Raw genomic sequence first — 10727 nt, forward strand, 5'->3', positions numbered from 1 at the left:
GAGACTAATGATCCTTAACACAACGGTTCCATGCACACATTGTCTTGAAAATTGATTTAAACCCAACCAAAAACGTTGAATTCAGGATTAAACAGAGACAAAAAGTCAATATAAGATTATCAAACTAGATTCAATACTGTCACCTTTGTTTAGGCGTCTTTTAACAGTTACTTACTACACAAACTTTTACTTTAACTTCAAAGAAATACAAAAGTTTGTAGATCCGAGAGACTATAGAAACTTCTTTATTTGTACTGCGAAAAAGGAAACCCAAGCTAAAGAGCCCCTAACCAAGTGTTGTGCAAGCTTATATGCTTCACTACACCCATATATATCGATTTCTGTCTGAAATCAAGAAAATTTGCAATTGTACCTTTTTTGTTTTTATTCGCAAGTAAAAATAATCTTACTTTTTCCCATGGCTGCTGATAAAAGATTGGCGTTTCAAGAGCTTCTGGGAAGGAGTTCGGTGATCATCCTACAAACAAAACAGTTGTAACCAATTAGTATTAGTGTTAGATCATCAAACGAAGGAAGAAAATTAAGTAACGGAGATGCAAGTTGACGCAAACCTTGCACAGAGATGCAGCTGATTCTGATTCCATTGTCTGGTTTTGAGGATTTTCAAGCGACTGGAACGAATCAAGGGCATCAAGAGTTAGTTGCCACCCACACACCGCCTCAGCAAAACCCGAAGAACCTGAACTGTTGCTGCTACATCCAGCAGCAGCCACATTTTCATTAACCCAAGGGCAGTAACAGTTATGATACTTTATTGGATCAAATTCCACAATTTCATCATTGCTGTCTCCGTTTGGAGGCCCTGAAAATGAAACAGCATATGCTTATTCTATCATTTTTACACTTTTATACGTGATGAAGTTTGGACTTTATAAACCACAGGAAGAAATCTACAGACCTTGGTCATTCGCAGTGTAACTTGATCCGGGGAGGGCAAAGCCAGCATTGAGCGGGGACTCCCACGTCTGGGTCACTTCCTCTTTTGATGCTTCGTAACCAGAACACATGATCGCATTGCAAGACAAAGATGGATGAACACTGTCGTCGGTGATCAACACATTTATGTTACTCATCTTTTCACCACTTTCAACAGATTCAGCCTTCAATGAATCAACAATTTTAGAGCCACTGTCCGCCCTTACAATTGATTGAGACACCCTATCTTGACTATCCTCAAGCCTACCTTCTCGATCCATTTCTTCAGGAACAAAATCATCAGTAAGGCCTTGCTCTGGTGCAAATTCACCGCTTTGTCCTAGATTCTCTATGACCTCTGCAACTGGTTCCATGTCTCCAACAACGCTATCTCCCCTATGGACTGAAACATCAGCTCCGTGGATTTCTGCCTCGTGACTTGCACCCATTCCGACACTACCCCCACTGACACCTAAACTTGGTCCATCCCTTCCCTGGGCAGTGACAGTCTCTGTGTTCAGTACTTCCTCACCGTCATTTATGCTGCTAATGCCTGGTTCAGCAATAAACCGAGCAGGAGCTGGTTGGAAGCAAGCACTCTGCTGAGCTTGATTGCTGAAATTCAGTTCCGAAGGATCATTGAAGTCCGCACTTTGAGCTGTCGCCACAGAGGGATAGTTTATATCATCAAAGTCCGCAGGATGGTTTTCCACACTTTCCATAGAATCATCATTGGCACTGTGGCAAATTGTATCCATTGCAATGACAGAGGAAGCCCGCGTGGAGTCTCTAGTACCTGGGAAAGCCATAGCTTGTTCATTTCCTTCACTAAATGGGTCACTTCTATTTACTTCCCTCTCGTTTTCAGTATCCAGTGAGTGACTTGGCCCCCCTACTGATAAGTCTCGCCCATACAAGGGAGGATAAGCTTCATGCACATAAGAGCCTCGGGTACGCTTTGAAGGCCCTGCTGAATCATCATTAACCTCATCACCGTCACGGTCAACAACAGTCCCTTCAACACTGTCTGCATGTTGTATCCGTAGATAAGGCCTATCAACCGTGCTTCCACCATCATCCAGACTCCGTTTACGAGTACTAGGCCCTCGTGATTCATATGAAGCAGCACGATCACCAACCTCACTTCCTGAAGGCTGCCTCCACAACACTTCCTTTCCTCTATCACTAAATTGGTAATTATCGCGGGTCACGGACATGTTCAGTTGTGCAGAGGATGATGCACCAGCTGCAGTTTGATATAAGTTCAGACCTACATTTGATACTAATCTTCTCTTAACTGAAGTTTCAGCCTCGTCAACATCTTCATTTTGCTGCTGTTCCATGCCCTCATTAGCAAACCATCCATTTATCCCACTTGTTGCACTAGTGCCACGTGTCACTCCCATTTTCTTGCTCGTTTCAGGAAGAGTGGCATTTATAGCGGAAAACGGAACCGGCCGAGAAGTGGTCATGAAATCCCAAATCCTGATGGTTACACCACATAAACTACAATCCAGTAGGGGTAATCTGGATTCCGATTTATATTCTGGACCCAAAACTTCATAATTTCCAGAGGCTTTTCGGGATGAAGCCGAAAATTGTTTCCTGCTTGGACCAGGATCTTGTAGACGACTTTGATTTCTAGCTGCGCCAGAAGGGCACCCATTTCTAGCTGACTGGGCCGAATGTTCTTCACAATCTTGGATATTTGGAAGCCATCTAGGCTCCCATCCGCAAAGGCTTATCAGCTTTTGAGCCTGTAAGATAAATATTAAAATAAGAAACAATGGTAGTTTATTGCTAGTAAGCTTAAGAGCACATTTTACTGAGTTCTTACGCGATAGTAATTACTAAGAGCCACTTCTTTGGACGTTTCTGCAGCTGAGATATTATCCATTCTAAAACTGAGATCATCATTGGCATAGACTTGAGGATGTGCCAAAAGGCGGTCAATTTGTGGTCGTCTTGAAGCACGCATCTGGTCAATCGCAGATTGCGAGACAATTGGTAGAGAATAGAACTGTAGGAGCCCATCACAACGATCCTTGTAACCTCCAATCAAGGCTGATGGAGGAGTGGGTGGAAACTGAACTAAGCTTTCTGCACAACTTTGTCCTACCCATGGACAAGAGCTCTCATGTGCAGCATCAAGCTGGTTGGAGAATTCTTCTCGGATGCTATCAGCTGTTATCAAATATGAATAAGGAATATCAAATGTGAGCACCATATAAAAAAGCTGATTCATGCGTACTGATTTTTCTTGCTTAAGAGCAAACACAAAATTCTTTTCATTGGTATATGTTGGTTATTGATCAAAACTCTTGGCTCCGAAGATGCCCAGAACCGGTTTGAGAGATTTTCTCTTTTTTGATACAGTACAAGTGAAAGACGAAGACTTAAATTCTCCCCACAACACATCGGTGCCGAGAGTTAGATAGAAAAAAAGAAGATCAGTTTAGTTACAGGAACAAGAATTGACCTTCAGGATGATTCGACGAATCTTGTGGAGGAGTGTAATGTAGATTAGACCCACAGTATTCACATTGAATTTTGTCCAAATCAACACTAACCCAACCTTTCTGAGCACAAGCCAAAGAACTAGCTGTCTGCAAACAAAAGAGTACCATGGCAGGACACACCATTAATCAAACAACATTTCTTTCTACCAGCTGAAACTTGCAACAGATACCATAGGAGAGAGAAAGAACCAATCCAAAACAGAGAAGGACGAATAAGTATATATAACCACACAAATGAGGCAACCTAAGTTACTAGGATTAACTTCTCAACTACACCAAATCTGTTTGAGCCAAAAACAACTACAGCAGGCTATATATTGCTAGGTTTATCTGCACTTATTCCAAAGAAAAAATTCCCATCACTATATTAACTAGATTAGGAGAACTGAACTTAAAAATTTGGTAGGATATGCACTACCGCTAGTTTATCTGAGTGTGTGGAGAAACGAATTAGCATGTGAAAGTGAACATAAGGAGAAAAAGAAAAGAGACAGACTTTAGGCTTCCCAAGCCAATTTGAAGGCTTGAAAGTGGCAAGACGTCGAAGTAAATCTCCTCTATCCCAAGTTCTACAGGAACGACCTGATATAGCTAGCCCATGACCTGACCAGTCCACACTGCCAGCGTTAACCAGAACAGCAGGAGATGATGCACCTGCAGAGCTGTTAATGCTTGAATTGAAATCAAATCGTCGAATACCCAAAAATCAAAACTTTGAAAATTTATCAAAGCATTGCTAGCAAAAATTAAGATGCAAATCTCAAACAAGCGAAACCCTAGATATATACATATCGTACCGGCTCAAATTCAACAAAAGGAATCGAAAAAATTAATAATTTCGCACTAGTAAAACTCGATCTGCGTATGGGGGGGGGGGGAGTTACCTAGCAGCAGCAGTGAGAGGAGGAGAAGGCGATCTAGCACGACGTCGGAACCTATCAACGGGAGTAGCAGAGGCGGAAGCAGAAGCTGAGGCAACACTATTCCGATTACTCGTAGGGTTTACGTTCTGCGAACTCACATCCTCTTCCTTCATCCTCTCCCTTCGTCAACTCAACCACACACACACACTCTCTCTCTCTCTTATATCGGTCGGGGGCTCGCTTCTTCACTTTCAACAACAGAGTAAAGGTAAAGAGAGAGACAATCTCAAATCTCAAAACTCTCTCTCTCCTTTTAGCGTTATTTATTAATCGAATCTATATTTATTTAATTTTATATTAAATGCTCTTTTTTTTACTGATAATATTAAAATATTTTAATTTTATCTCCGGCTTCTTCGGTGGACGAATTTGCCCTCTCTATACCCTATATACGGCTAATATTTTGTCACGTGTGCCATTTATAAATGAGACGGGTTCATGGGCTTTTCTGTTGAGCCCAATATTATTTTTCAGACAAGAAAGTAAATTGAGTTTTTTTTTTTTTTTTTTTTTTTTTTTTTTTTATGGATAAAATGGTTTATTAGAGTAAAAAATAATTTATGACATTTAATTTGTTATTTTTTATTTGTAAAAAAATTGGCCTTATCGGAAATCCGCGAAAAATTCAGGCACAGAAGCAGCCACACCCACACACACACAAAGCTCTCAAGTTCAAAGTTATCTCCGCACTCTCTTCTTCTTCCTTCTTCTTCCTCCACTTATCTTCTTCTTCTTCCTCATCTCTCTTTTTCTTTCACACCATCTCTCTAATTTGCTCATCAATAATTCTCAATTCAGCTTGATGATTACGGATTCCATACGTTGATAACCCCAATTTCTTACGGATTCTGGTTCGAAAATTCGTCGGAAAATTGGAATGAGATAAGAAAAGTCTCTGAATTTGCTCTATTGCTTTGTTTTGTTCGTTTTCTGGGTTTTATTAGAGATGCCGTCGATGCTTGTTCTCGTCGGCACAATGCCATCGCTAGCTTCTCTTGTTAGTCTAGGTGGTGCTTGTGCAAGTGTTTCAGGAACGAGTTCTTCGGATGCGTCGTATGCATTAGTTAAAAGGGTTTCTTTGTCAAGGAGAAGCGTTAAAGGTACTAAGAAATGGCTCTGTAAATATTCCGTTTCGTCTTCAACTACTACTACTACTTCTACTAGTACTACTGCTGACTTCATTGCTGAGCAAAACAACAGCTCAGTTTCTATAGATTCTAACTCGTTTAGAGGGAGTATAGATGGAGGAGGGGATGATAGTGAGGTTGTGCTGAAGCAGAATCCTAAACCTGTGTTGAAACCCCCTGTGCCAAGGGTTGAAAGAGGTTTGGGGGTTAATACTGCTCCTTGGAGTAAGGATTTATCCAATGGGGGTAAGTTTGATGGGCAGGAAGAGAGGAATAAGGTTATTGAATCTCTTGGTGATGTGTTAGATCAAGCTGAGAAATTGGAAATTCCTAAACCGGGTAGTAAAGAAGGTGGTGAGGCTGTTAAACCGTCACAGCCTAGTGCCAACAGTAGTAACTCGAGAAATGGTAGCTATGCGAGCGCTGCAGCTACAAAGAAGACGAAAACTATGAAGAGTGTGTGGCGTAAGGGCGATGCTGTTGCTGCTGTGCAAAAAGTTGTTAAGCAATCACCTAAAATTGAACCTAGAACGAAAGAAGAGGAGGAAGAGGTTAATGCCAAAGCAGGCACTCAATTGGCACCACCTCAGCCTCCTTTTAGACCTCAACCTCCTCTAAGACCCCAGCCAATGTTACAAGGGAAACCTATGGTAGCTCCGTCACCCGTTAAGCCACCTGTAAAGAAAACACCCATCTTAAAAGATCTTGGTATGGCAGCAAAGCCTTTGGTTTCTCAAGAAGTTGATTCTAGCGTTAAAAGTAAAGAAAGGAAACCTATTTTGGTTGACAAATTTGCTTCCAAGAAAAAAGGTGTTGATCCTGTGGCCTCTCAGGCTGTGTTAGCTCCTACTAAGCCTGGAAAGGGTCCTCCCTCTAACAAGTTCAGAGTTGAGCACCGTAATAAGAAAAATGCACCAGCTAGTCCAAGACGAAGAGTTGTTGCTGAAGATGACGGCGACGAAGATACATCCATTTCTCGATCAGGTAGAAAAGGGAGAAAATGGAGTAAAGCTAGTAGGAAGGCTGTGAGACTCCAGGCTGCAAAAGACGCAGCACCTGTCAAAGCTGAAATCTTAGAGGTAGAGGAAGAAGGCATGTCCATCGAGGATTTGGCTTACAACCTAGCCATCGGCGAAGGTGACATTCTTGGGTATCTATATTCAAAAGGGATTAGACCTGATGGTGTGCAGACCTTGGACCGAGAGATGGTGAAGATGATTTGTAGAGATTACGATGTTGAGGTCCTTGATGCTGATTCAGTTAAAGTAGAAGAGATGGCAAAGAAAAGACAAACTTTTGATGAAGAAGATTTGGACAAGTTAGAGGACAGGCCTCCTGTCATAACGATAATGGGTCATGTGGACCATGGAAAGGTAGGCACACTTTGCACTACTGTTTTTGTTCCATATCCTACTCGCCCATAAAAGATATGTAGAGTCCTAATGGCATTTGTTTCCTATTTTGCAGACTACTCTTCTGGATTATATCAGAAAAAGCAAGGTATGGATGAGATTAGCTATCCGATGTAACACTGATTTGCCTTTTCATATATCAAAAACTTTCATTGTGGCCTCTTAAGTTCTTTATCAATTTTAAAACATGGCTGATGGAAATTAATGTGTTGAGGATACAACTCATCTTTAGTTTAGGAGTTTGTATTTCTGCTTTGTTTCTGAAATACTATTTGTGTTTGTTCATTTTGCTTACTGCCAAGGTTAGTGCTACATAGCATTTTCAGCTAATCTCGCTTTGCTGGATATCTGTAGGTTGCTGCTTCAGAAGCAGGGGGAATTACACAAGGAATTGGTGCCTATAAGGTGTCGGTCCCTGTTGACGGAACGTTGCAGTCCTGCGTTTTCCTTGATACCCCTGGACATGAGGTAGATCCTTTTTCTTGCAATTGAATCTTCACTTGTTCGTTTCTGATGCTGAATTTTCATTGATTTTACTTCCTGAGCTTCTCTTTTTCCATGTAGCATGTTCTTGACTATATCGCATCTCTTGTTAGGCATACCATAGTTTTGCTCATCTGACTTTTATGTGTTCATCTAGGCATTTGGTGCTATGCGAGCTCGAGGAGCACGGGTCACTGACATTGCAATCATTGTGGTTGCTGCTGATGATGGAATTCGTCCTCAAACAAGTGAAGCAATAGCTCATGCAAAGGCTGCTGCTGTACCAATAGTCATAGCTATAAATAAGGTATTAGATTCATGTAGCACATGTATTCTTCTATCTAGAAATAGAAAGGTTGCTGAGTACTTTTTTTGTTTTGTTAATTCTTCTTTACCTTGTGAATATGTAATTTCTCTCAGTCTAATTCATTTCCTGTTCCAGATAGATAAGGAAGGAGCAAGTCCAGAGAGAGTGATGCAAGAGCTTTCTTCAATTGGTTTGATGCCTGAAGACTGGGGTGGTGATGTTCCAATGGTTCAGGTTGAAATACATACTTTCATCACATATATGTTTCAGGGTCCACATGTTCTATAGGTAATCATGCTTATATTTGCACTTAACAGATCAGTGCGTTGAAAGGGGAGAATATAGATGATCTGTTGGAAACTGTCATGCTTGTTGCAGAGGTTAGTTTGTTATAAAACCCATGATAACAAGTTTGCTTGATTTTTCCGTCTCTTTTTGCTAGATCCATAATGAAGCTTAATTTTGACTTCTTCTTGTAAGCTACATAGTGGCTACGAAATTACTTACATACTTGCTCCAAAGTGGACCCAAAATTTTGTTTTAAGGAGGACTATAGACTAATAACACTTACATATGGGATTAATTCATATATTTTCTCTTAGTCTCTGCTTTTGCTTCTCATTAGCTTTTGCTTCTGGACTGACTCTATTTTGGCTGTTACAGCTACAAGAGTTGAAAGCAAATCCACACAGAAATGCCAAGGGCATTGTTATCGAGGCTGGACTTGATAAAGCAAAAGGACCATTTGCGACATTCATTGTTCAGAAGGGCACTTTGAAAAGAGGGGATGTTGTTGTTTGCGGAGAAGCTTTCGGAAAGGTCTACCCAAAATTTTAGTTTTCTCCTGAAGCCGCATTGTGCAGATGTAATAAAATGGCTAGAAACTTACCTACTTTGGTCTTGCTCTGTTTTTGTGTTTAGGTACGAGCTTTATTTGATCACAGCGGGGAACGAGTTGATGAAGCTGGGCCGTCCATACCTGCACAGGTTTGTAGTTTCATAATCTAACCTAAGTTAAACGTCACTGCACACTCACTAATGGAAATACTCTATGCAATTTCATGTTTATTTTCTTGGTGAGACAATTTTGATACTATGTTCTCATGTGTGGATTGGTTTAGATATCTGATTTGAGAATCTAAATGACATTTTGCAGGTGATTGGCTTAAATAATGTCCCCATTGCTGGTGACGAATTTGAGATTGTCTCTTCCCTTGATGTGGCGCGTGAGATGGCAGAGGCACGTGCAATATCACTACGAGATGAAAGAATATCTGCAAAGGCTGGGGATGGAAAGGTCACGCTTTCCTCCTTAGCTTCTGCTGTATCAGCGAAAAAGATGTCAGGCTTAGATTTGCATCAGCTTAATATCATCTTGAAGGTCGATGTACAGGTAAAGAGTCTATTTGGTTTCATCCGCTCATCTTCTTAAATACTTTGGTTTCTGCGGTCTCTTCTAATTTATGCTGATGAAAATCATCAATGTGACAACTAGGGATCCATTGAAGCCGTCAGACAAGCCCTGCAAGTCCTCCCTCAGGAGAATGTCACCTTAAAATTCTTGCTACAAGCGACAGGGGACGTCAGCAACAGTGATGTTGATCTAGCATCAGCGAGTGAAGCCATCATTTTTGGATTTAATGTCAAAGCGTCTGGTTCTGTTAAAAAAGCTGCAGAAAACAAAGGTGTTGAAATCCGACTATACAGAGTTATCTATGAGCTTATTGATGATGTGCGAAACGCAATGGAAGGACTTCTTGAGTCTGTTGAGGTTAGCATTGATTTCTTATGCAATTCGGAAGCGTTTTTTGTTGCCTTATCTGATAACAAGCCTCTTTAGAGTTACACACGATAAGATATCTGTTCCTTCCACATGAGAAGGCATAACAACTGGAATTTATTTTTTGGTTGATTAGCCTGAGAAGTAAATCTCTGTGCTGTGTCATGTCATGGATTATCATAAAACATAGGTTTTGGTCTCAGTTCATGAGCCTTATTGGATTTTTCGAAAATTGAAGATTTCTGTTGCTGTTGATAGGAACAAATCCCGATTGGCTCAGCAGAAGTTCGGGCTACTTTCAGCAGTGGTAGTGGTCGTGTGGCTGGGTGTATGGTGAATGAAGGGAAATTTGTCAAAGATTGTGGCATCAGGGTACTCCGGAAGGGTAAAACTGTCCATGTCGGTGTCCTTGATTCTCTTAAACGAGTTAAAGAAAACGTGAAAGAGGTAAACTATCAACTTCCATCTTACATGCTGAGATATGTCCAAATCCAAACCAAATCCTGTTTTTTTAGACTTTCTTACTTGGTCAGTATAAACCTCTCACGCTGATTATGATGTTCTAGGTGGGTGCTGGATTAGAATGTGGTATTGGTATGGATGACTACGATGATTGGATTGAAGGAGACATCATCGAGGCCTTTAACGCAGTTCAAAAGAGGCGAACGCTAGAAGAAGCATCGGCTTCAATGTCTGCCGCGATTGAAGAGGCTGGAGTCTAATTGTGATCCTGGTTTTGCTTCTAAATACTAAAGTCATCAAAGAAACTCAAGCAAACAACAAAATCAGACCCTCAGGGTAAATTAAAGATTTGGGTCACAACAGTTTGGTTGGTACATTGTTTGTATGGTCTCATATTGTACATGGCAAATGTTTCTACATGTGGTTGCTTGATGTAGGAAAAAAGGAAAAGACCCAAATGAAACAATATTTATCTTGAAAAAGTCACAAAATTATATCCTTTATTTATTTTGTCTATAATAAATTCATATCTCTTGTTTTATATTTTTTGGGTTTCACGCAACGGTTTATAAATGGATTATACGCCTCAATTGGAAAAGTTTTCATAAAGTTATAAAATTATGTTTTTGAACAACCTTTGGCTTCATAATATTTTTGAAAAATAAGATCACAAAAATCATATTTCTGAAAATTCATTTCCTAAAATGAGAAAGTGGGAAGAACATTGGTGTAGTGGAAATTTAACAGACAAGAGATGGGCGCGAAAAAGACAGCAATA

The 10727-nt window shown here is 40.5% G+C and overlaps 2 protein-coding genes across 2 annotated transcripts; one reads left to right on the forward strand and one right to left on the reverse strand.

Moving 5' to 3' along the window:
• Positions 1-87: 87 nt before the first annotated feature.
• Positions 88-4677, reverse strand: LOC104756051 (uncharacterized). Its single transcript, XM_087494076.1, has 7 exons — positions 4340-4677; positions 3952-4117; positions 3416-3542; positions 2774-3120; positions 920-2693; positions 573-823; positions 88-478 (listed from the first exon to the last, which is right to left on the reverse strand). Exons 1-7 carry the CDS (start codon positions 4489-4491, stop codon positions 407-409), a joined length of 2889 nt encoding a protein of 962 aa, XP_087350202.1. The 5' UTR covers positions 4492-4677; the 3' UTR covers positions 88-406.
• Positions 4678-4938: 261 nt separating this feature from the next.
• On the forward strand, positions 4939-10490 carry LOC104759263 (translation initiation factor IF-2, chloroplastic). Its single transcript, XM_087495567.1, has 12 exons — positions 4939-6878; positions 6973-7005; positions 7272-7385; positions 7558-7707; positions 7843-7941; positions 8025-8087; positions 8371-8526; positions 8629-8694; positions 8864-9100; positions 9203-9478; positions 9746-9934; positions 10054-10490. The coding sequence occupies exons 1-12, from the start codon at positions 5325-5327 to the stop codon at positions 10207-10209; spliced, it is 3093 nt and encodes a 1030-aa protein (XP_087351693.1). The 5' UTR covers positions 4939-5324; the 3' UTR covers positions 10210-10490.
• Positions 10491-10727: the final 237 nt, after the last annotated feature.

This window comes from Camelina sativa, chromosome 17 (genome assembly GCF_030686135.1).
Source record: "Camelina sativa cultivar CO46 ecotype springtype chromosome 17, ASM3068613v1".
Classification (NCBI taxonomy): domain Eukaryota; kingdom Viridiplantae; phylum Streptophyta; class Magnoliopsida; order Brassicales; family Brassicaceae; genus Camelina; species Camelina sativa.

Excerpts from the sequence above, each read along its gene's own strand:
- LOC104756051 (XM_087494076.1), bottom strand. The coding sequence starts at position 4,491 with ATGAAGGAAGAGGATGTGAGTTCGCAGAACGTAAACCCTACGAGTAAT. Across the intron at positions 3,121-3,415 it reads TTCGTCGAATCATCCTGAAG|CTGATAGCATCCGAGAAGAA; the intron begins GTCAATTCTTGT and ends ATTTGATAACAG. Across the intron at positions 479-572 it reads CAGCTGCATCTCTGTGCAAG|GATGATCACCGAACTCCTTC; the intron begins GTTTGCGTCAAC and ends TTTTGTTTGTAG.
- LOC104759263 (XM_087495567.1), top strand. The coding sequence starts at position 5,325 with ATGCCGTCGATGCTTGTTCTCGTCGGCACAATGCCATCGCTAGCTTCT. Across the intron at positions 7,386-7,557 it reads TTGATACCCCTGGACATGAG|GCATTTGGTGCTATGCGAGC; the intron begins GTAGATCCTTTT and ends GTGTTCATCTAG. Across the intron at positions 8,527-8,628 it reads GCGGAGAAGCTTTCGGAAAG|GTACGAGCTTTATTTGATCA; the intron begins GTCTACCCAAAA and ends TTTTGTGTTTAG.